Source organism: Drosophila gunungcola, unplaced genomic scaffold, assembly GCF_025200985.1.
Source record: "Drosophila gunungcola strain Sukarami unplaced genomic scaffold, Dgunungcola_SK_2 000001F, whole genome shotgun sequence".
In the NCBI taxonomy this organism is placed as follows: domain Eukaryota; kingdom Metazoa; phylum Arthropoda; class Insecta; order Diptera; family Drosophilidae; genus Drosophila; species Drosophila gunungcola.
Genome location: NW_026453197.1, coordinates 16,636,476 through 16,658,486, shown reverse-complemented (window position 1 = coordinate 16,658,486; position 22,011 = coordinate 16,636,476). Strand labels below are relative to the sequence as shown.

At 44.3% G+C, this 22,011-nt stretch overlaps 9 protein-coding genes across 10 annotated transcripts; 5 read left to right on the top strand and 4 right to left on the bottom strand.

Annotated features, from left to right (window-relative positions):
- The first annotated feature begins 120 nt into the window (after positions 1–120).
- Positions 121–1,414, top strand: LOC128262922 (thioredoxin domain-containing protein 17). The gene is made up of 4 exons (XM_052997504.1): positions 121–241; positions 307–550; positions 637–718; positions 1,158–1,414. The coding sequence occupies exons 1-4, from the start codon at positions 191–193 to the stop codon at positions 1,309–1,311; spliced, it is 531 nt and encodes a 176-aa protein (XP_052853464.1). The 5' UTR covers positions 121–190; the 3' UTR covers positions 1,312–1,414.
- Positions 1,329–4,009, bottom strand: LOC128262906 (vacuolar protein sorting-associated protein 52 homolog). The gene is made up of 7 exons (XM_052997485.1): positions 3,766–4,009; positions 3,096–3,697; positions 2,823–3,038; positions 2,612–2,767; positions 2,438–2,556; positions 2,262–2,382; positions 1,329–2,037 (listed from the first exon to the last, which is right to left on the bottom strand). The coding sequence occupies exons 1-7, from the start codon at positions 3,908–3,910 to the stop codon at positions 1,408–1,410; spliced, it is 1,989 nt and encodes a 662-aa protein (XP_052853445.1). The 5' UTR covers positions 3,911–4,009; the 3' UTR covers positions 1,329–1,407.
- A 399-nt stretch (positions 4,010–4,408) lies between these two features.
- LOC128263455 (elongator complex protein 4) lies at positions 4,409–6,158 on the top strand. The gene has a single exon (XM_052998508.1). The coding sequence runs from the start codon at positions 4,717–4,719 to the stop codon at positions 6,061–6,063; it is 1,347 nt and encodes a 448-aa protein (XP_052854468.1). The 5' UTR covers positions 4,409–4,716; the 3' UTR covers positions 6,064–6,158.
- Positions 6,159–6,289: 131 nt separating this feature from the next.
- LOC128263452 (uncharacterized) lies at positions 6,290–17,262 on the top strand. Its single transcript, XM_052998504.1, has 7 exons — positions 6,290–6,995; positions 13,356–13,642; positions 13,703–14,521; positions 14,582–14,745; positions 14,802–15,985; positions 16,057–16,292; positions 16,870–17,262. The coding sequence occupies exons 1-7, from the start codon at positions 6,290–6,292 to the stop codon at positions 17,260–17,262; spliced, it is 3,789 nt and encodes a 1,262-aa protein (XP_052854464.1).
- On the top strand, positions 7,391–8,299 carry LOC128263456 (cytochrome c oxidase assembly protein COX11, mitochondrial). The gene has a single exon (XM_052998509.1). It carries the CDS (start codon positions 7,508–7,510, stop codon positions 8,231–8,233), a length of 726 nt encoding a protein of 241 aa, XP_052854469.1. The 5' UTR covers positions 7,391–7,507; the 3' UTR covers positions 8,234–8,299.
- LOC128263453 (glycosyltransferase 25 family member) lies at positions 8,763–11,435 on the top strand. Its single transcript, XM_052998506.1, has 2 exons — positions 8,763–9,125; positions 9,187–11,435. Exons 1-2 carry the CDS (start codon positions 8,932–8,934, stop codon positions 10,832–10,834), a joined length of 1,842 nt encoding a protein of 613 aa, XP_052854466.1. The 5' UTR covers positions 8,763–8,931; the 3' UTR covers positions 10,835–11,435.
- LOC128263454 (ubiquinone biosynthesis monooxygenase COQ6, mitochondrial) lies at positions 11,355–13,060 on the bottom strand. The gene is made up of 2 exons (XM_052998507.1): positions 12,938–13,060; positions 11,355–12,883 (listed from the first exon to the last, which is right to left on the bottom strand). The coding sequence occupies exon 2, from the start codon at positions 12,878–12,880 to the stop codon at positions 11,459–11,461; it is 1,422 nt and encodes a 473-aa protein (XP_052854467.1). The 5' UTR covers positions 12,881–12,883; positions 12,938–13,060; the 3' UTR covers positions 11,355–11,458.
- Positions 17,192–18,798, bottom strand: LOC128263457 (uncharacterized). Of its 2 annotated transcripts, XM_052998511.1 has the most exons (3): positions 18,538–18,798; positions 17,806–18,330; positions 17,192–17,310 (listed from the first exon to the last, which is right to left on the bottom strand). In XM_052998511.1, coding segments are annotated over exons 1-3 (687 nt in total). In that variant the 5' UTR covers positions 18,698–18,798; the 3' UTR covers positions 17,192–17,308. The 2 variants fall into 2 exon arrangements, with proteins under 2 accessions (XP_052854471.1, XP_052854470.1); XM_052998510.1 differs by lacking the exon at positions 17,192–17,310 and having other exon boundaries at positions 17,526–18,330.
- A 107-nt stretch (positions 18,799–18,905) lies between these two features.
- Positions 18,906–21,992, bottom strand: LOC128261219 (glycoprotein endo-alpha-1,2-mannosidase-like protein). Its single transcript, XM_052994793.1, is given in 5 exon segments — positions 18,906–19,853; positions 19,917–20,145; positions 20,345–20,849; positions 20,852–20,939; positions 21,330–21,992. Coding segments are annotated over 5 exon segments (1,449 nt in total). The 5' UTR covers positions 21,684–21,992; the 3' UTR covers positions 18,906–19,580.
- Positions 21,993–22,011: the final 19 nt, after the last annotated feature.

Here is a 22,011-nt window from a genome sequence, read left to right as displayed (position 1 = left end):
AAGACAAAATGTCGTTTATATATATTTTTTAATAAGCCCAGAAAAGATCTGAAATTAAATTTACAATAAGAAAAAAAACCTATAATGTTATAGTTCTCAGTAGCAATTTGAATACTTTTCAAAGGAGACTCATTTTGTTCAATATAATTAGTTCTTAAACAAAATAATAAAAGCTTGTTTTGGCTAGAAAATGGACATCTTGTTAAATGCAAGCAGGCTGGCAACTTTGTCATCTGTTACTGTAAGCTTTTTTTACGTCAAAAATTCAGAAAACCTGATAAAGCAGACGAAGCCATTCCCCTCCAGAAGCCAGTTACTCCAAAGTGCACCATCACGTCGCTCATAACAGTTTTCGGTCGCATCTTCAGACGCTACTACGCGGTGAATACCAATCCCAGCAAGACCATGGTCGTCACACACAACGTTAAGGGTTATGATGAGTTCTCCAAGAAGATGGAGGAGCTGGAGAACGGAAACGAGTCGGTCCACGTCCTCTTCAGCGGTGGAAAGGACGAGAACGGTCAGAGCTGGTGCCCCTACTGCGTCAAGGGTGAGAATGCCGTGATCCCAATGCGGTTAACCGCCGCCTATTATCAGATTTCCTAACTCACATATCACGTATACGTACGATTGCAGCTGAACCGGTGATACACGATGCGTTGAAGAAGGCCCCCGGCAACTCGCACTTTGTGCATGTGGATGTGGGCGAGCGTTCCTAGTAAGTTAATAATAATGTTAAAACCTAATGCTAAATTAGAAAGACAGGCCTCTTTGTTTGTTTACCTATGCAACTCTCATTCTGTTGATAATCAACTTTACTCAACGTATATGCTAATCAAAGGTAGAATATATTATTATTTAAGGGAGCTAAAACGTTTTGATATTATTAACATGCTTTGAATGTTCAGTAGGCACCTAATTAAATATTAAAGAATGACGTGTAGATTATCGGAATTTGGTAGTTTGCAACTAGTCATTCATCCGCAGCTGTATGATGATGAAATAAACACTCAAGTGGTTATTCACAAGCCCAGAACATTCATGATAAAAAACCATTAAACAGCGATAGCTTTACGATGCTATTGAGTTTATGTTCATGCTGCCTGTTATCTTTTGACCATTGTAAACAAATAAATACCTTTTGTTTTTTGCCGCAGCTGGAAGGACCTGAACTGTCCCTTCCGCAAGGATCCCAACACTCATCTGATCTTCTTGCCCACTCTGCTGCGCTGGAAGCAGCCACAGCGTCTGGACGGCGAACGCTGCTCCAATCAGGATCTCGTGGAGATGATGTTCGAGGATGAGGATTAAGTCTTAGCGCCTGGCGGTTTTACTTATATGTATATTTTGGAACTTTTCTCAAGTTGGAATGCACAGAAGTCGACACACATTCAATTAAAGCGCCTCTCAGTAATTACTCTTGTACTTTTTAATTTCCACCATCACCACATGAATGTTGGTCAGCTGGGCGCGGGCGTTGGGCGTTAGGAGCTTGTGGAAGCGATGGTAATATTGCACCAAACTGGCCAACGCGAGCTGGAGAAGCTGAGAGCCCGTCAGCAGAGAGGGAAAGGAGAGGAGCACTTCCCGGTTTAGCTCCTCGAGGGATTTCTTCCAGTTGGCCGAGAAGCTGGCCACCAATGCCAGACTTCTTCGCTCCTGTTTCCTCAGCTCATCCATTTGCTCCTTCTCGAAAAAGTGTTCACACTCCTTTACGAACTGAATGATCCCACCGAAATGTGGGGCCAGAATTTCCTCCACATATTCGGCACTGCGGGCATTGAGCTGCTCTCTAAAGGCCTCCGCCTCCTTGGAGTTATCCCGCGTGTGCTCCATCAACACACCCAAAACCAAGTCGTAGTTGTTGATCAGGTAGATGAGCTGATCCTTGCGCGTTGGGAATATGGCAGCCATACGCAGGATGAAGCATTCCACTTCGTTTTGGAGTTCCTGAAGCAATCGGCTCACCAATTCGTTTGGAAAATGCTCCGAGATTCCCACAATAGCCGCACTAAACTCCGCATAGCGTCGGGTTATCTGAAAAGCAATACGTGTTATATGACAAAGCACTTCTTCTATCTAGTTTGTTATTATGCTATCTCTGAAGCGTTCTTTTGACTTTCATTTTGCAGGCATTCCTCAATTGTGATTAAGAAATCAATTGGGGTCTTCATAAATAAATAGGTACTAAATGTAGCAAATTGACAAAGTCATTCAACTTTGTCTTTGCAAAAACGTGACTAAATAAACTATTATCTTACATAGTGCGGTCCCAATTCCTTGTTAAACTTGGTAGGATCACAGTCGTGTATGCTCTGTATATTTAAGCGGAAGACCAACTCCAGTCGTGGCCAAATAACCGATTGCAAGGAGTCCCAATATCTGTTTGGAAAATATTTGAACAGTGACTCAAAAGACGCCCATATAAGAAACTTACTTATCCAATGCTGGCACACATCGCTTGTGGCACATAAGTTGATATCGGAATATGAGATGGATGCATAGGAACATAGCAATGGTGTCGAAACAGTCGTGTATGGAGGTCTCCAAGTTTTTCTAAATTCGAAAATAGTTATTGCTTACATTCCGGAAACTTTAACCATTGGCTTACAATCATCAGAGTTAACGTTTTGCCCATGATCTGGTTGAACAGATCTTGTGCTTGGGTGCCACGGACCATAAAGAATTCAGTGACAAAGAGATATTCCCGGCAGGCATTGTCCACCAGGGCATATTGCTCCGAACGGAAGAGAGCCTCCACGGTGTACTACAAAAGATAATTAGTAAAAACAAATAATTATTAATGAAGCCATTTATCTTACTCGGTTTTTTAACTGGGCATGTGGCACTATAATTGGGGCCTCTAGCTGCTGATTAAGTATATCGCCTCTCTTTCCTATTGTAAAGATGGTGCTCTTGTGCTTGAGACTCGTTGTCTTGGAAAATAGGCCCTTTGAGGCGTTGTCCTCTATGCCCATTAGATCCTCTTTTGTGCAGGACTCTTCAAATTTGAGACTCGTCAAGCGGGTGGAATAACTCTGTGAAGAAATTAATTCATTTAGAGTAGTAAAACTCTAACGGTCTCCTTAGCAAACCTTAAAATAACTATAGTAAATCTTGCCCATCGTATCGATATATTCGCTGCATATCTCTTGGGCCACATGCCGCTCATTGGACAGGATGAACTCGAAGAAGAACTTGTGCTTGAGCATGGCGTTCTGGGGAATCTGATAGTTGGTCATGGGCTTTCGGAACTTGTAGATCTGTTCCAGCAGATACGAGCGTATCTTGGCCATGGCTTTGAGTCGGAGCTTCTGTAGCACATCGCTCACATCGCTGGTGGACTTGGACTCATTGAAGCTGAGCTCTTTGACCAGCGAGAGTTTGTGGTTGAGGACATTTAACTGAATGCTGAAATCCCGCTCCGTGACCGGAGTTTCCATTATTATATTGATCATCTCCTCGGACACGGCCATGTCCTCAATAAACTGGGATAACTGGGCCTTGACCGACTGCCTATTGGTCAGTTGGAGAGACATGGATACCGATTTCCTTTGCAGCTGCGTGATCTCAGTGCTAATGTTGTTCAAAACGCTCTGGAAGCTCATTAACATATTTTCCATACGCTCCAAGACATCATCGCAATCGTTGATTTGATTGTGCAAATTTGCTATATTCTGCGATTCAGCTATATAGTCTGTTAGTTAAGGGAGAGATAATTAAAGTTGAGTTTGCATATGGCATGTAATGGAGTAGTTTATTTACCCTCTATAGACTTGTTCTCCACCTCCTTGAACTCTTTTTCAATCTGCCGTGAATACTGGCGCAGATCTGTGGTGTTTTTCAGGATTTCCCGCACCTCCTCGTTGTCCAATTGTTCCGTCATCTGCGGCGACGGCACCTCGGCCATTGTGGCGTTGATTTGAAGGTAATTTTCCAATTGTTTTTCTCAATTACGAACAATAAAAGTATGTCATCAAAAATGCACAGGTAAAGCTTTAGCCAAAACAGCTGACATTGTTATCGATATGTGCAGGCATTTTTCTGAATGCCCTTAACAGTTAAAGTAGTGATAAATATCTTTGCTTGCTATAAATATAGCTATATATTTTGTACAGCAAGCTAACTTATAAATTAATTAGCCAAAAATGTTATGTATTTAATTTACAAAAATAATATATATTCTTTATACTTTCATGAATTATATTTTTTTTTTTAATAAATATTGCTATGCTTATTTATTTTTTTAAAACATGTATGTTTGAGATAGGCTTATCTTTAATTTTAAATATATGCAATTGTTTTTTGAACTACTATTTTCAACTTTGTAATTCATATATATACTCGGTAAAACAAAAAAAATCTTATAACTACGAAATATTTATTTTTTTAAAAGAGGCTGTGAGTTTACTTTCGCTCAGAAAACTTTACTTATTTCCAATTCCATCAAATTATTAACCTTACCAAAGGTGGTTACTTGCAATGAATTTAATTTATTTTCAAAAAGAAGAACTAGTTAGCTTTTTCTAGCGGTTTTAATTCGATAGTAGCTAAACTATCGCATCCACCTGCGCTTGCGAAAAAACAGCTGTGCCGGGCTATCGATTGTCCCGCCGAGTGTGTGCCCCTATTGGCAGCCATCGAAAGTAGAAGTTTACGCGAAGAAACACGGAGAAAAGAACAGAACGCAGAAAATAAAGGTTAGCCGAAGCGAAGATGACCAGTTTCCGTAAGCGCACCGTGCAGAAGCCGATCCGCGGCACCCGCACCTCGCCGCACACGGCCCAGGTGATCACCTCCAGCGGGAATCCGTATCTGGACGTGGTAATCGGCGGCGGCCTACCAATGGGCTCGATCTGCCTGATCGAGGAGGATCGCTTCATGACGCACGCAAAGGTGCTGGCCAAGTACTTCCTGGCCGAGGGTGTGCTGTCCAAGCAGGAGATATTCCTGGGCAGCCTGGACGATCTGCCGGCGGAGATGTTGCGTCGTCTGCCCAAGCCGCTGACCGAACTGGAAACGGAGGTGGAGCAGCAGGAGGAACAGCAGGCGCAGGCCCAGGGTGGCGCTGGTGCTGGTGGTAGCGAGAATGGCCTTAGGATCGCCTGGCGGTACAACGACCTGCCGCTGGTTAACTCGGAGCATGCCACTGCCAAGATCGGTCATCATTTCAACCTGATGGAGCAGATGGACTCGATGATGCTCTACTATGCCAACACGACCATGTGGGACGACAACTACAAGGGTCTGGACCCTGTGGTCCTGTTCGAGAGTAGCTCCCCAACCCCCACGTCGCTGGAGCAGCAGCCCGTGGAGGATGCCCCACCGATTCCGGGAGAGGAGAGCACTGCGCCGGAGATAAAGGCCCAGCAGTCCCAGGAGGAGAACTCCGCCAGCAATAACAACAATAATAACATCAACAATAACAGCAGCAGCGTCACGAGCAGCACAAAAACCGGCAGCCAGGAGTCGCAGTCGCAGGTCTTCCATAATGCCCGGTACGGAAACCTACTGAGCGACATCCAACATCTGCTGCGGGACGAGAGTTTCGTGGCCGGGACCAAGAAGAACCTGTGCCGCGTCTGCCTGACCTCGCTGGGATCGCCGCTGTGGTATGACGAGCACTTCGGCGAGGATCTGATCAAGTTCCTCACCCTGCTAATGGCCAGTGTGCGCAACTGCAACTCGGTGTGCCTAATCACGATGCCCATGCACCTGATTGCCAAGTACGATGCCAGCCTGGTGCCCAAGATCCGCCAGCTGGTGGACTATGCCATCGAATTGGAGTCGTTTGCCGGCTCCGAACGCGAGACGCATCCCGCCTTCAAGGAGTACAGCGGTCTGCTCCATTTGCACAAGATGTCGGCCCTGAACACGCTGGCCGTCCACATGCCGGACACCACGGATCTGGCCTTCAAGTTGCGCCGCAAGAAGTTCGTCATCGAGAAGTTCCACCTGCCGCCGGAGCTGCAGGAGTCTTCGACCGCTGCAGCCGCCAAGCCGGACAGTTGCATCTCCGGTCTACTGAGCAATTCCAATGCCTCGGCCTCGCTGGATTTCTAGCTGTCAGCGGAATTAGAAACTAAGTGCGCGTATGTAACCACGAAACAACTACTAAATTGCATAATAATAAGCCAAGTAAATGCATTAATATATCAGCCCTGATTTTGTACCATTTTGAAAACTAACCGCTCTTTTGGACTTATCGGTTATCGATTGTGTGCAACAGCTGTTTGGTTATCGGCTTGTTAATTTTTATTGGGCACGGAGACGGGCGTAAAATGTAAACATGTCCGAGTTAAATCGTATTTTTGGTGATTTAAAAGTGTACTATGTGCCGGATTTGCAGTGGGTAGATGTAGAGGAGTGGCTGTATGGCGAGGAAGCCGAGGATGATGTTCTAATGCAGCGGGCGCAGAAGTTCTGGTCCCTGGCCATGTGCAAACAGGATATTGGGTACCAGGAGTCGCAGCTGCAGTTGCTCCGGGACTTATCCGGCGTAATACGCTCCATGAGGGACGAGAACCAGGCCAGCTATAGCAACACCCACGACAATTGGGCCAATATCATCGGGATTTCCCCAGCAAGCGCGTACCTTTCGTACATCTATTCGCTTGTGAGCCTGGCCATTCCGCCGGAGCACGTGCAGCAGGCTGCTCCGCAGGTTCTGAATGAAAACCTCAATCTTCAGCTATCCCTCAATGCTGTGAGCACCTATCTGTTGACCCTAACCATTCCGGGAGCCAAGAGCTATGGCATATTCGACGAGGATGTGATCGAGCAAGTCCTCAAGATCTTCAAACTGCTGGAACTAAATGGCAACAAAAGCGTCCGTGCCAACACCATCTGGATGTTCTTTCTGACCATCTGTGATGATCTAAAGTTGGTCTTTCGCTATGTGCACTTCAAGGAGCATCTGAAACCACGGGACAGGATCATTCGCTGCCTCATGGAGGTGCTCTACATGAACTTTAAAGTGGGATATCAGAATTCATGTAAGTGTTGAATACTATTTATTTATATTTTATGTTTAATCTTTGGTGGGAGTCAAAGAAGTGTTTTTTTATTTATATAAAGCTAGCGTAAAGCGTTTAAAGCTGTTGCTAAATTGTAACTAAGATCATTAGCAACTATGGACTTCCGCTTTATATTTAGTATTATTATTATCATTAGTTAAATTTATTATTATCTGTAGCTATCAAATTTGATTCCTGTTTGATATTTATGTAAGGACAGCAATATGTTAATACTAGGGTTGGATTGCTTACTATCAATATACAAAGAGTTTTTACCGAAAAAATGTTTTTCTTCTAATTTAATATCGTTGAATTTTAAAATTCAAACCACGATATATCGATAGCTTCTAGTTTGTTTTGAACAGCTGATAGAACTAGGTGTGTACACACTGCAGCACACTTAACGACCTGAAAGATTATACAAACAAGTGATAAAATAAATGAAAACCTTAAGGACATAGTCCCAAAATACACTAAATAAAAAGCGGAAGATGCTGCGCAGCATATTTGCACTCCGTGGGCAGTGCCATCAGCTGATAAGGAGCTCCATTCGGCAGCAAAATCCCGCGCAAAAGTCACATCAAATCTGGCGCATGAAATCCACCCATTCTCCGGAGGAAGCTGCTCGCAAATTACGGGCGAAATCCACACTATACTACATAACAGCCGGCGGAGTGCTGATCGTGGGCCTTAGCTATGCGGCAGTGCCACTATATAGCATCTTTTGCCAAGCGTACAGCTACGGAGGAACCACGTCGCAGGGTCACGATGCCGAAAAGGTGGAGCACATGCAAAAGATCGAGGATCGGGTGCTGAAGATCCGCTTCAACGCCGATATTGGCTCCTCCATGCGCTGGAACTTTAAGCCGCAGCAGTACGAGATTAAGGTGGCACCCGGCGAAACTGCATTGGCATTCTATACTGCCCGGAATCCCACGGACAAGCCGGTAATTGGCATCAGCACCTACAATGTGATCCCCTTCGAGGCGGGCGCCTATTTCAACAAGATCCAGTGCTTCTGTTTCGAGGAACAACAACTGAATCCGCACGAGGAGGTGGACATGCCCGTATTCTTCTACATCGATCCGGAAATCACAGGGGATCCAGCGCTGGAGCACTGCGACACCATCACCCTGTCGTACACCTTCTTTGAGGCCAAGGAGGGCCTGAAACTCAACTTTCCCAGCTATGCAAAGCCCCATGCAGCGACTGCGTAAACAGAATGTTGTTAAAACAATAAATCTTTGTTATATCTATCGTAAAGTGTACGAGGCAATCCTTTGGTCTGCTTGTTTTATTTAAATTGTTTTTGAAGTACCACCATACAAAATTTTACTAAAATGACTATTGTAAATTTAATTATTCTTTTAATTGCCTTTATTCATTTGATAATTGTATGGAAATTTTTAAGAGCTTTATACCTGAATTTGTACATATAAAACACAGTTTAATCAAGTACCGGGATAGTTTAAAATATTTTGTCAAATATAAATAAGTTTAAAATATCCATTTCTATAAATTTTGTATGTAGTAAAAGACAAACCAAAGAAGAAAGCGGTTGTTTTTTTATAAACAACAACAACAAATGGACTCCAAAAATTTGTATCTTTAAATATGGAACTGAATTTCAACTAAAATATTAGAAAAGACAACAAAATTAAACCTAAACGAATTCAAACCAAGCCAAATCGATAACTGGCGATAACGCACCCGCACAGTTTGAGAGCCGCCACAGCTGATGCAGTTTGAGGGTCACTTCATCTGGAGCTGGAAAAGAAGGAGGCAGTTTATTAATAGATAAGGCCGATTCACTGATTCGCCGGCATCTTCTAAACAAGTTGGACGCTTCCGCTGCTTCAGATAGTGCGTTGTGACCCCTTTGAACCCTGCGATGCGTTAAACTAATGACGTGGTCATGAAGAAACAAGTGATTTTCGGCCTGCTCCTGGCCAGCGTTTTGGTGTGCATTGCGGGACAGGATGAGGAGGATTACCAGGAGCCACCGACGGTGCTGATTGCCCTGCTGGTGCGCAACAAGGCCCACACACTGCCCATGTTCCTGAGCTACCTGGACCAGCAGGATTACCCCAAGCAGAGGATTGCCTTTTGGTGGGTATACCTATTATTCCATGGAAATGGGAATTAAACCCCTAATATCGCCATATCTCAGGTTGCGTTGTGATCATAGCAATGATGACAGTATAGATATCCTGAGGAACTGGCTGGACAACTCGGCGGATCTCTATCAAAGTGTAAAGTATGTTTTTGAGCCACAGGATCGAAGTTATCTTAACGAGAGTTCACCGTACGAGTGGCCCGCATCGCGTTTCAAACACCTGATCGCCATGAAAGAGGAGGCCTTCCAGTATGGACGCGAAATTTGGGCTGACTTCATGTTTTTCCTGGACGCCGATGTCTTGCTGACCTCGAAAGATGCACTAAAAACCCTCACCCGTCTCCAATTACCCATTGTGGCGCCCATGCTGATCTCGGAAAGCTTGTACTCGAATTTCTGGTGCGGAATGACGGAGGATTACTACTACAGGCGCACGGATGAGTACAAGGAGATCTACCATGTGAAGAAGCAGGGCAGCTTCCCAGTGCCCATGGTGCACACAGCCGTTTTGGTGAACATGAACCATCGGGTGGTCAGGAGGAATCTCACCTTCGACAAGAGCAGGCTGCTGGAAATGCAGAGGAGCAGGCAGCAGGAGCCGCTCTACGAAGGACCAGCGGATGACATCATAGTATTTGCCATATCCGCAAATAGTTCGGGCATACCCCTGCACATCTGCAACGACATAAACTTTGGCTATATACTGCAACCTCTGGAACCGGGTGATTCCTTGGACCATGATCTCCAGCAGCTGGTGAATCTGCGAGCCCTTATGGTCAACGATCTGGGAGGAGTGCCTCCTCTACTGGATTACTACAAGCACTTGGCCAAGAAACCGGAGAAAAGCAAGCTCTCCTTGGATCGCATATTTATGATTAACCTAAAGAGGCGACCCGAGAGGCGGGAGAAAATGGAGCAGCTTTTCGAGGAGCTGGGCATAGAAGCAGAGTACTTTCCGGCTGTCGATGGCAAGGAACTGACCACGGAGCGGCTGCAGGAGATGGGCGTGCGATTCCTGCCCGGCTACGAGGATCCCTATCACCATCGGGCCATGACAATGGGCGAAATCGGCTGTTTCCTGAGCCACTACAGCATTTGGGTGATGATGGTGCGCAAGGGACTCAAAGAGGTGCTCATTCTGGAGGATGACATACGCTTCGAACCCTATTTCCGGCAAAATGCGGTCAGGTTTTTGAATCAGGCCAGAAGCGCTGTGAAATACGACCTCATTTACTTTGGTCGCAAGCGTTTGAAGGAGGAAAGTGAACCGTTTGTGGCGAATGCGGATAATCTGGTGCATGCCGGCTACTCCTACTGGACATTGGGCTATGTTCTTTCGCTACAGGGAGCCCTGAAGCTGCTGGCAGCCAAGCCGCTGGAGAAACTCATACCCGTGGATGAGTTTCTGCCCCTGATGTTCGATCGTCATCCCAACAAAACCTGGAGCGAAGCCTTCCCCAAGAGGAATCTCGTGGCTTTGAGTGCCTCTCCACTCCTGATGTATCCCATTTACTATACAGGAGACTCGAGCTACATTTCGGACACCGAGGATTCGCAGCAAATCAATGTGGACACGAGTGAAGAGGGAGAAGCGCGGCTGAAAAGCGATCGGGAACAGGTTTTCGACCAGGCGGAGGAATGCACTCTCGATAAACAACTAAAGCTGGGCGAGAGTTTGCCCAAGAGCCACCAGGAGCTGTAAATTCTGGCCCCCTTCCAAAAACATAATACCAAAATTTGTCTAGAATAAGTTAGGTGTATTTTGCCAAAAATGCCAAATGTGCCTTCAACCCAAATCCACCAAGCTAAAAACTATCAAAAACGAATGTTAAATTAGAACTAAGTTTTCTGTTTACCAGGCTGAAAAGTTTGTGCAATTTTTTCGGAATTTTTTCCTATATGACAAAGCTTCCAAATTAGAAAGATTCTTTTCTTTAAAACAATGATAGTAATGTAAGATAATTTTTTTAAATGTTTGAGAGTAAAATATATGATTCATCATATCTAAACGTTCAAATAATGTCTAGCTGCCAAAATTGTAGGTTTTATAATGAAATAATTTCGCATACAATGTTTTTTGTTTACAAAATTAATAAGGAAGCAACTAAAATTGGTTTGAAAAGCAATACACTGTGTTTAAATGAAACAATTGCACAACTTGTAGGCCAAATCCAAACTTTAGACCTACATTTTACCAGTATGCCATTGAAGTAGCCATTAAGTAGGTTGTAAGCACTGATATGAACTCTCACTTTATTCCACTCACAAGTGAAGTGAATAACTATAAAACACTTAAGATTTAATATCCCCATTTATTGTCGTTGATCTACTGACCCATTGCGCCCCGCATAAACAAGTTTTTGATGGGCGGCAAGTTCTGCGTCAGCTGCAGTCCCAGACTCCTGAGCAAAACCACCGGGCTGAACTGTGTGGAGTAGAGGGTGTGCAGTCCATGGACGCCCAGCATGATGGGCACATTCTTGGCCAGACACTTGCGCTCGTACTTGATGAGATGCTGCTTGTCGCCCAGCTTGAAGCCAGCATAGGCTCCGGCTGCCAACGCCTCCACCAAGTACCTCACATCGCTGAAGCCCAGATTGACTCCTTGGCCGGCCAGGGGATGCACCCGATGGGCAGCGTCGCCCACCAGAGCTGCTCCATGGCAGACGTACGAGGAGGCATGCAGGAAGCCCAGTGGAAAGGTGGCACGGGACTTGTCCTGGACGCCGCAAACCCTTGGCGGATACTGCACTTGATGCTGGCTGGCATTGTGTCCGAACAGGGAGTTGAGAGCCTGCACAGCCTTGTCCGCCACATCCACGCGGGGATACTGCCTGCAGAAGGCTTCGTTGAGGGCATCCACAAACTCTGCCGGCGGCAGGGCTTGCAACTTTTTGGCCTGCTCATTGGTGGTGCTCCACACCAGGGAGCTCAGTCTATCCGTCAGCGGCAGCAGAGCCACCGGTCCGTTGGGCAGGAAGCGCTGCCAGGCCACCGAGTTATCACAGGCATCTTCGCCCAGCTCTAAGGTGGCCACCAGGCCCATCCTCTCGTAGTTCAGCTGGAAGACATCCACGTTCATCTCCTTGCGCACAACAGAGTTGGCGCCATCGGCTCCTATGAGCAGATCGCAGGAAAAGGAGCGACCATCCTGCAGCTGCAGCTCGGAGAGATGGCCACCAGAGTCCTTGGGCAAGCGGACGCATTGGATGCGGGCCTTGTTCAATATCTCCACATTGGGAGCTTCCTTGACCCTCGCATAGACCGCATCCAGGATCAGATCGTTCTCAATGATGCATGCCACATCGCTGGCAAAGTTATCGTGCTGGAACTGGATCAGTGCATCCGTGTTGGACTCCCACACCTGCATCTGCTTGACGGGCTTGTACCGGGCGGCCTCGATGTGCGACCAGGCGTCTATGGCCTTAAACAGCTCAATGGAGTTCTTGTTGATGGCGGATACTCTATTTTGGTACGGTCCAGACGGATCAAATCCCCGGAATTCTGGTGCTCCCTCCAGCAGCAGTACCTTTTTGTCCGCTAGCGTGGAATTCTTGGCCAGGGCGGCGGCCAATGTGGTGCCCACCAGTCCTCCGCCGCCAATGATTATATCAAAGTGCTCCGCTGCCGGCGGTTTCGATGATTCGCATCTGTTTGTGGTCATGTCAGTGGAGGATTTGCTGGCCAGCAGGCGGGCGGACAGGAGGCGCACCTTTCCCGCTCCTTGGATCCGCATTACGCCCAACATCTTCTGGAATTGCAATAGTTATTCGTCGTTCCACAATTATTTAATTATTTTGCTTGCCTTTGCGTAGAGATGCAACCAAAAACGATTATGTTGCCTATCGATATAGCTACTTTTTTGGGCTGGCAACTTAGCAGTTTCAGGTTATCGATTTGTTAGAATTTTTTGTAACGTGTTTTAAATTTTGAAACTCTTCTTCTTCTTTATGAAAATAATGTTTATTTACTTTGTATTGTGTAACTTGTTTACAACTTAATGTGTAAATATGTTTTTTTTTTACAAATTTTTTTTTACATTTTCAAATTTTTCTTTTAAATAATAACTTATATTAAACTTTAAAACTTTCCTAGTACAAATAATATAAATCAAAAGTCCTTATTATCATATATTTTTGGAATATATTTGTAATAATTATGTAACTATTAATATTATTTTAAAATCATTGTTAGACCAATTATAACAATTATAACTCTTTCAGGTGCCCCCGCCTTGCACGCCAAATGCTTTGATATTTTTGGGGAAATAGCCAACGAGCATAATGGCGATGTCTATGAAACTCTTCATCTGATAATGCGGCAGACATTTCCCATGCATGTTTACACGGATAGTCCGCATAGCATTGGAGCAGGACGTCGGGGAGAAGCGATGAAGAACGGGGAGCACATTTCGGATTGGTTTATCCAGCTTATAGATAAGTACCCCGACATTCTAATCCGAATATTGCATTTCTACATTGAGTGTGTGGTCACCAACCCAATTAGAGCGGTAAGCACCCTATAAATAATATTTCTAGCAATAAAAACTTAAATAATATTTTATTTTTAGTGGAAAAACAATGATGAGAAGGTGGCCATAGGATATGCGGCCAAATACGACAGGATTCTGTACGCCAAGTGCAATAAATCCTGTGCAGACTTTGTCCTCGATGCTGTGAAGGCAGACGATGCTGTGGGTATCCAAACCAGAGCCTTGGATTTGATTGAGAAGATCCTCATGCAGCAAAGCGAGGTGGAGTGGAGCATTTTCCGTTACGATGTGTCCAAAGTGCCAAGGGAAGTGATCCTTCTAAAGGAGGTAATGCGAAGCCTCAATGATCGAACATTTACCGTCCGCCGGAAGGCCTGCCAAGTGCTCATCCTGGCCCTGAAACAAGGCTCCCCCATGACCACAAAAATTCTGGACGAGTGTATTCGATTCGTTCAGTTCGAGGATGCGAATGTGGAGTCACTTAAAGAGCCCTCGGTGGAACAAAACGAGCTGCGTTTCGAGAAGCCCGGCATCGTTCAGTATGCCTTCAGCTTCGAGGGTCACGAGGAATTGGAGGCAGAGGTCAAGAATGTCCCCCAAACGGTGTACCAGCGATTTCTGGTCGCAGACAATGGCTTAGCACGAACTGCTGGCATAGCTCTGCTCGAAAGATTGGTGCTGGTCAACCCCCTGATCATATACAATACGAATTTCGTGAGGGAAACCTCTTTGTTGGCTGTAGATCGGTTGGCTTCGGTGAGGAAATCAGCCCTGGATACCATAGAAACTTTGCTGGAGGCGTACTCCAATTGCTTCGCCTTGATTTGTGTGTACTGCCGGATTTGGGCTTGCTTGATGAGCGATGTGGATGCGGCCCTGCAGAAGGTGGCCTTATTGGTGGGTCATTATCCATAGGTATTTGTGCATAATTTATTTAATTTACCTTTCTATTTTAAGAGCTTTGATCGCATGGTTTTGAAGAACATTCAGCCCCTTGAGTATTCAAACGAGGCCAAACACTTTATGCCCTGGCGAATCATCAGTACTCTTCTGATGACACAACCTAGATCTTATTTGCAAGAAAGATTTTCCGTACTATTGGAAGGGGAAACTATTGTGACGTATGTGGCCTATTTGCATTTGCATTTTAACAGATTTTAAAAGCTTCAGTTTTTAGACCCACACTGGTGAACACCATAATCTCGCATTTGTCCACCTCCATGGCCACCGATGCCTGGGGACTGCTGCTGCTCCTGTCCAGCCGCATCACCAACAATATGGACGCACTGATTGGCATCTTCAATGGTCTCTCCTCTTACAACATGAAGTCCAATCAATTTCTGGCCCTGCAGCTCATCATTGGCTGCCTGGGGAACTTCTCCAAGCCAGCCTTGAATCAGTTGTTTCAGAGGCTGCTGAATGCCCTGCGCACGGGTAGCATTTGGCTGGGCCTCATCTCGAGTGCCGTCAATCTGCTCAACCAGATCCACCACTTGTCCGCCAGCCAGGATCCTGCGACGGCTGCCGAGACGCCAGACTGGCAGCTCAGCCTGCTGGGAGATCTCGCCAGGGGTATCCTGAGCAGTGCCCAGAACTTCCAGAATGAACACACACGCCTGCAGTGCCTTTTGGGCGCCTATACGGAGATCATTGTGATGCTGCCCATGGATGTGGACGAACGGATTTTGAGGATTGTGATCGAGTACCTGACGGTATGCAGCAAACTCAACGAGTCCGAATTCGATACGGATAACGAGCGCATGACCAACTGGATGATTGTGATAGCAGGTCGTTTGTGTCTGAGGGACTACAAATTGGCCAAAAACGTGTCCAAGCTGTACAGCACCATTCTGACCAAAAACGACAGGCCGCAGATCATCAACACCACGATGATAGCCCTAAACGATCTGGGCCAGAAGCATCCCACGATTCTGGAGATCAATTTCCAGGATATTGCGTCGAAACTCCATTCGAAATTCGCCATGACCAGAGTGCGCACCTTTCGGTGTGTGAAGGACGTGATGCTCTCGGGGAACATCAAGCTAAAGGGTCCCATTCTCATATCCATGCTGGCTGGTCTGTTGGACGACAGTGCCGAGGTGGCCAGGGAAGCGGACTCCTTCTTCATTCGCTACAGAAGATTGTACGACAAAAAGTTGTTTGCTCATTGCCTCAAAGAGTGTCCTTTCGACCTGAATGGCCTGGCTTATTTGAGGGGTGATATGCCGAATGACAACTACAAATCGCCACTCGAAGGTCCGGAAATGGCAAAAAGTCGTCGGCTTCTTTACAATCACATCGTGGCCTCGGTGGATGAGTACACGCTCTTGCTTCACTTTGGCCAACTGAAGAAGCTGGCAGGTATGCTTTAAGTTTTAAAGTTAATCGATGTTATCAGTTTAATAAATAAAACCATTTAATTTGTATTTTAGACCATACCAAAAAAAAAGTTTTTGTCAGTACTCCTGGCTCCTTGACCGTGGTTCAGGATATCCTCTTCATCATGCGTCGCATTTGCTTTCACACCAAGGGAAACAACAAGGATACAACCGATGAGGGTGCGGAGGAGTCGGTGGAGGCCCCTTCTCCACCACCCCGACCAGCAGCAGGCGAGGCACCGGCTCCAACTAGGGAAAGAGGACGAAAGGCACAGTCCTTCGAGGAGCCTGTAAGTTTTTATTTTGTTTTTGGATACTATATTACACTCTAATTTTCAAGAGTCTTAAACAACCAGATTAGAAACTTTACGAAATACACTTTTAGCTAAATTTTTGAAAGAAAGAAGTTCGATTGAAAATTGTTTTTAACGATCTCAACAATGTATTATATTTTGACCATTACTTTTTAAAGTTTTGATAAAAACACGATTTTCCAAGATGTTTTTTGGGTTTTTGAAGTTTTGTAAAAATATAAATTCTTTTTTTTAAGATTTTGTTTGACTGTAACTGGGTCAAATTGCGACGCAAAGACATAAGATAAGATAGATTTGATAAGGGGTAGTTACATCAATTTTTTTTGCAAACATGTCCAAAGTTAAACATTTTTAGCTGTGATTGCCGTTTGACTAAACATTTTATGACGAGTTCTACGATGTATGACCATCCAACCTTTGACATCTATTTCCAATGGTTTTGAAACAAAAACCGATGGTTTAAAAGTGTTTTAATTAAAATATTTTTTGGCTAAAATTTGAAAATTTAAATATTTAGCTGAAAAGTTTTAATCGTGTATTCCTTATATTACAGCTCAAACAATTGGAACAAAATCTCAGATATGTGGAGGAATCTTATCAACATCTCAAGTCCGTGATGAACTCCGAGCTTAGGCACAGTTTTGAAAGCTTCTGCCGAGCTCTGGCGATGAGATTTCCAAAACTCATTGCTTTTGCCCAGCCGGCACAGTTCTGGCATAAGTATCGCTCCACAAGAACGCAGAAAGGGGGCAAAAGGAAGCGACGACGCGCGGACGAGGATGCGGAAGACGATTCCGATGAGGATCAGCAGTTGGATAGCGACAGTGACAATGAGATGCCGCTGGATCGGCACAAATCCACGCCAGTTGTGTCGCATATGCCCCAAAGGAAAACGAGCTGCGATATGCTTGTTACAGAGCTTATTTTCCAGCCACCAGATTGGTAGCTCTCGAAAAGATTTTGGCTTTTGCCAGGAGGAATAGGTTGAATTTTTCTATAATAAAAAACAGAATTTTAATTTCACAAATTTTGTAAATATTTTGTTCTATAACTCGAATAATAAATGTATTATAAGTCCAAGTGATAATATTATAAAGTATAGGCATGTTAATAAACAAGTATACATATCTAAAAATCGGATATAATTGCATGAAAGTTTTCTATAACCATATCCTTTCAATCTGAAAAAATTATATTCTTTTCATTCTTTATACCTTATATGATTATTTTGCAATAGAATAAGAAATGGAATTGTTAAAATCAATTTAAGTTCAAAGTTTGGAATTAACTTCTCATTTACTTTACTTATTATTTTTTGTTTGTGGCTATGAAAAAATAAACAAAGAAATATTTTTATTATTTAGCCAATAATAAGACAATAAATACTAATTTTTTAAACCAAAACAAATATTGAATTTTAATAGTCGTTTTAATTAAACAAATTAGTGCTTAAAACGAAGCACTTAAAAATAATCTCTATTATATTCACAGATTTTTTCCAAGATCCCCTTGTAGCTGCGCACGAATTCCGCAAGGACCAACTGGCCCACTTGGAGTTCATTTAAGCCCATCTGCTCGGCTTCAGTGGCCTGGATGAGCAGGCATTCCAGCACAGCAGCATTGACCGGCTGAACAAAGAGGTTGCGCTCCCTGCGTTCATCCTGCCGGACTGGAATGATGGGAGGTGCGGGTACGGAATCCACCGGAGGCTTTGTTACACTGCTTGGAGTGGTGCCCGTTGCCAGAGGACGGGGAGCACTGATGTTAATGGGAACAGGAATGGGCTGTTGACTGGCCACAACGCCAAAGGGTATGGCGGCCACAGGTTTGCCGGCTATTCCTGCTCCCGATCCGCCAGCCTGCAGACCCTTCATCGGGACATTGATGCCCGCCTTGGCAGCCGCAGCTGCTGCCTTGGCACTCATTGCATTCGCCTTTTCCCTCTTCGTGGCACTCGAATTCTTGGACCCAGCACTGGTGTCCACGACCTTTCGAACCTCCGTGTTCCGGCAGCCTAATAAAAAAAATTATAAAACATATATATGATATTTAATTGGTTTACATGCAGATGTATGTAGGACATAACAATATTATACATTTATTTTCATGCAATGGGTATTTAATTATTTTATAAATGTCATCCTAAAAAGGTCATAGTGGTTAGTCCACCGGTGTTCCATCTAATCTAGCCTTTGAAACCCCTTTCTTTTGTAAAACTCACCAACGCAGCGACATAACTTGGAGCAAATAGCCATGGATTGATAGCAATCGCAGTAGTTCTTGATGCACTGCGACCGTTTGCAACAGCATCCTTTCAAGCCATTTGGCCCCTGACCCCTGGCCCTTTTTCCTTCCGCAGTTTTGGCTTTCGGAGTGCTCATGATAACTTGTTACTCTCTATCTAAGAATGAAATTATAAAACTATTTATGACAGCTATTTTCGCCTGTCAAAAGTAACAGAGGACTTAATAGATGATGTTCATGCTAAAATAGTAGTGTTGAAAAAATAAATGTTTCAAATTACCTACCTCTGTCAAAACCTCATTGTTATTTTTATGATTTTTCAGTTCAAACCAATACTAAACCTTAAAATGATACCCATTATAAAACACTTATACTTTGGCACTAAACTATTAAAGCTTAGATAAAGTATTCGTATATTGTACTCGTAATAAAGTTAAAATTTTGTAAGTACCAATCGTTTAACAAGTGTTTAGTTTATATCCGTTATAACATAGATAATATTCTTTGGTGTCTACATAATATGGCATGGCATTAAGTTATGATATTGTTCTTCTCTATATACTACAATAATTGAAAGCTAGTATAGATTTAATAAAAAAGTATGTCTGGCTCTAGAATTACTTGTAATTGATATCAATTTTAATTGCTTTCATTTGCGTTTTATTTTGTCGAGTGTTTTGGCAAGAAATTTACTAGTAATTCCATAGTTGTGTTTTTTGCAATTGTTAATTGGCTTTAAATATGTATTTTGTTTAGTTCTCATGCACAACCTTTTGATAGAATATAGTTACATTAATTTCTTGCGAAAGAACTCGACATGTAATTGTCATTCCCTTGATGTTTCGAATTAATCTGAGTTATTAAAAATATCACTATCAAAACGATATATATGTAGTGTATATATATGTGTGCAGCAGAAGACTTGTTAACAGTTCAAAAGTAATTGTGTGGCCTGCAATTGTTGCTATTGCTTCTAAAGTAACTAGGATTATCATTTCGTCATGGAAGTTGCGGATGCGCCTAGCATATTGTCCCATTCAAGAGCTCGTAGCAATTTTGGGGCGATGCCGCAGAAGCTGCCGCCGCCGCCTCCTGGCGCGTCTTCAGAAAATTCCCCACCCAATGGGCTGTGAGATCTAGGTATTTGGTCCTTGAGCCGGGATTGTAGTCCAGGAAGCCGGCACGGGGCATCACCTCCTCGATTTGGCTGCCATCGGGCCAGTTGTTGTAGCTGGCTATGTTTATGAAGCCCACATGATTCAGGATGGCCGTCCGCCAGGCCACTCCATAGTACTAAACAGATGCGATTTATCATCAGTTAAACTTCTTATTAGTTAACTATAATGTTGTGCTTACCCTTCCATTGCTGCGATGCCTCTGAATGTCTCCATGGCGCGGGAACTTGTTCCTCTCCGCAAATCCCGGACCCACAGTGGGCACAAAGAGCATTTTGTAGGTCAATGCAAACGACTTCAGATACGACCAGTTCTTCCAGGTGCTGGCGAAGACCGCTCCATTGCTTGGCAGTTTGCTGTAGAAGCCATCGAAACACAACCGTCGCAATACATCCGCATGGCTTTTAAGCCTATAAGATAAAAAAGATGAATAGTAGGTACAGATAATTAATTGTAAACTTAAAAAGTGTTTAAAGTGATAAAGTTAAAAAGTTTTAGTAATTTATTTATTAAAAAATATTGAATAAACTTGAAATTTTAAGGACTTATTATTTAGATTTGTAGAATTTTAAAGCTACAACTGGGAGTATCCCCATAAAGACTGCCCACCTTATGTGTCCTATGAAGAAGGCATCCAGAACCCTGCGCAGTCCATCCGGCTCCACCAGCGAAGGCGTTCGGCAGAGCAGCCTGCCCAGACTATCACTCAACTTGTAGGCATTGCTGACGTAGAGAACGGGCAGGGAGACTCCTCTCGACTGACTCCATACCCTGTAGAATCCGGGCAGGCTGGTGTAGGTGGCAATCTCCTGCAGCTGCTGCCGCACAAACTCCACGCTCTGATTCCCGGCCACACTCAGTTCAAAGGTCACGCTGAGGTTGTGCTGCGGAGCCAGTTCCAGGATCTGATGCAGGAGCGCCGTTTCCGCCGGCTTGCCAACCGTAAAGCTCAGGATGAGCACTCCTATGCCACAGCTGCGGATGTTCTCAAAGTGCTGGGAGAGCAGCGAGGTGCTGGGCTTGTACAGACCCAGTGCCGGATAGAAGGCTGTGTTGAGAATCCGCACTGGGCGTGGAGTTGAGAGTGGCACATCGTTCGGATGCTCCGCCGGGGCGGAGGTGGCTTCTTCGACTTGTACCAGGGCACTGGGGCTGTGTAGAAAATGTGCACTGCTGTTATCACCACATCCAAAGTGGTTCTGGCCTGTAAGCATTAAGGAAACCATATAAGAAAATTCTTAAGTATGATTTTAAGGCTACAAGACTTGAACTTCATTTAATTTAAATTATATCATATTCATATTTTTGCTTAAATTTCAAAATTCCCATTTATTTATCAAACTAAAAATGGTTTAATATTTTAAAAATCCAAAAGCTGTTATTTTAAATGTGTTAAAGAAACACAATGGAGTTTTTTGGGAAAAAGTAAATATATGCAATTTGTATTGTTTAAATTGTATTGTATTTAAAATTGTTCTCTTTATCTTTAAATAAAGTTATATTGTTACCATAACTGCTAGTTAGTTTTAGTTTTAAACCTTTAACTGGCTTTGTATAAATAAATAAAATATCTTAAAATGTCTTTGCATATTACCGCCTGGTCGGCGTCGTGGTCCCGCTGCTGCTGCTGCTTCATCAGATCTATTTTGCTCTGGATGATGCGCTCCTTGATCTTCTGCTCGTCGTACTTCTCGGGCACAATCACTCCGTTCTCCCGCTGGGGCTGGAGCAGGGCCACGGCCACCGCCGGTTGGGGCTTCTCCGGCGTCTGGTCCCCGGGTCCCCTGTAGGCCCGTGCAATGAAGCGCTCGTCCAGCAGGAGTTCGATGGCCGCATTGCGTCCGCTGGAGCCCAGCACTATGATGGTGATGACCAGCAGACCCACGATGGCCAGCAGGAGAAGGATCTTCACCTTACGCCGCGTTTTTACATACTTTTTCAGCAGCATTTTCGCACACGTGCATTTTCTCACATTGTTTGGTCGTTGGCTTTCTTTTTGTTTTTCGCCTCCTGTTTTTCCGTCCTCGCTGGGCAACCCCTACGACCCCTTGCCCTTCCTGTCGCAATGCAGTTGCCGGAAGCTCTAGGCCATTGCGCATGTCCTGAAACGGACACACTAAACTATCCCGGGCTGTTCCGGATACCTAAATCTCCATTAAAACAATCAAATAATTATACTTCTTAGCTTTTGTTAGAGGGTTGTGTTACTTTTATTGCGAGATGTTTTATTAAAACTTACATATTTTTGGTCTTATAGTTAGTTGCATTGACTTCTG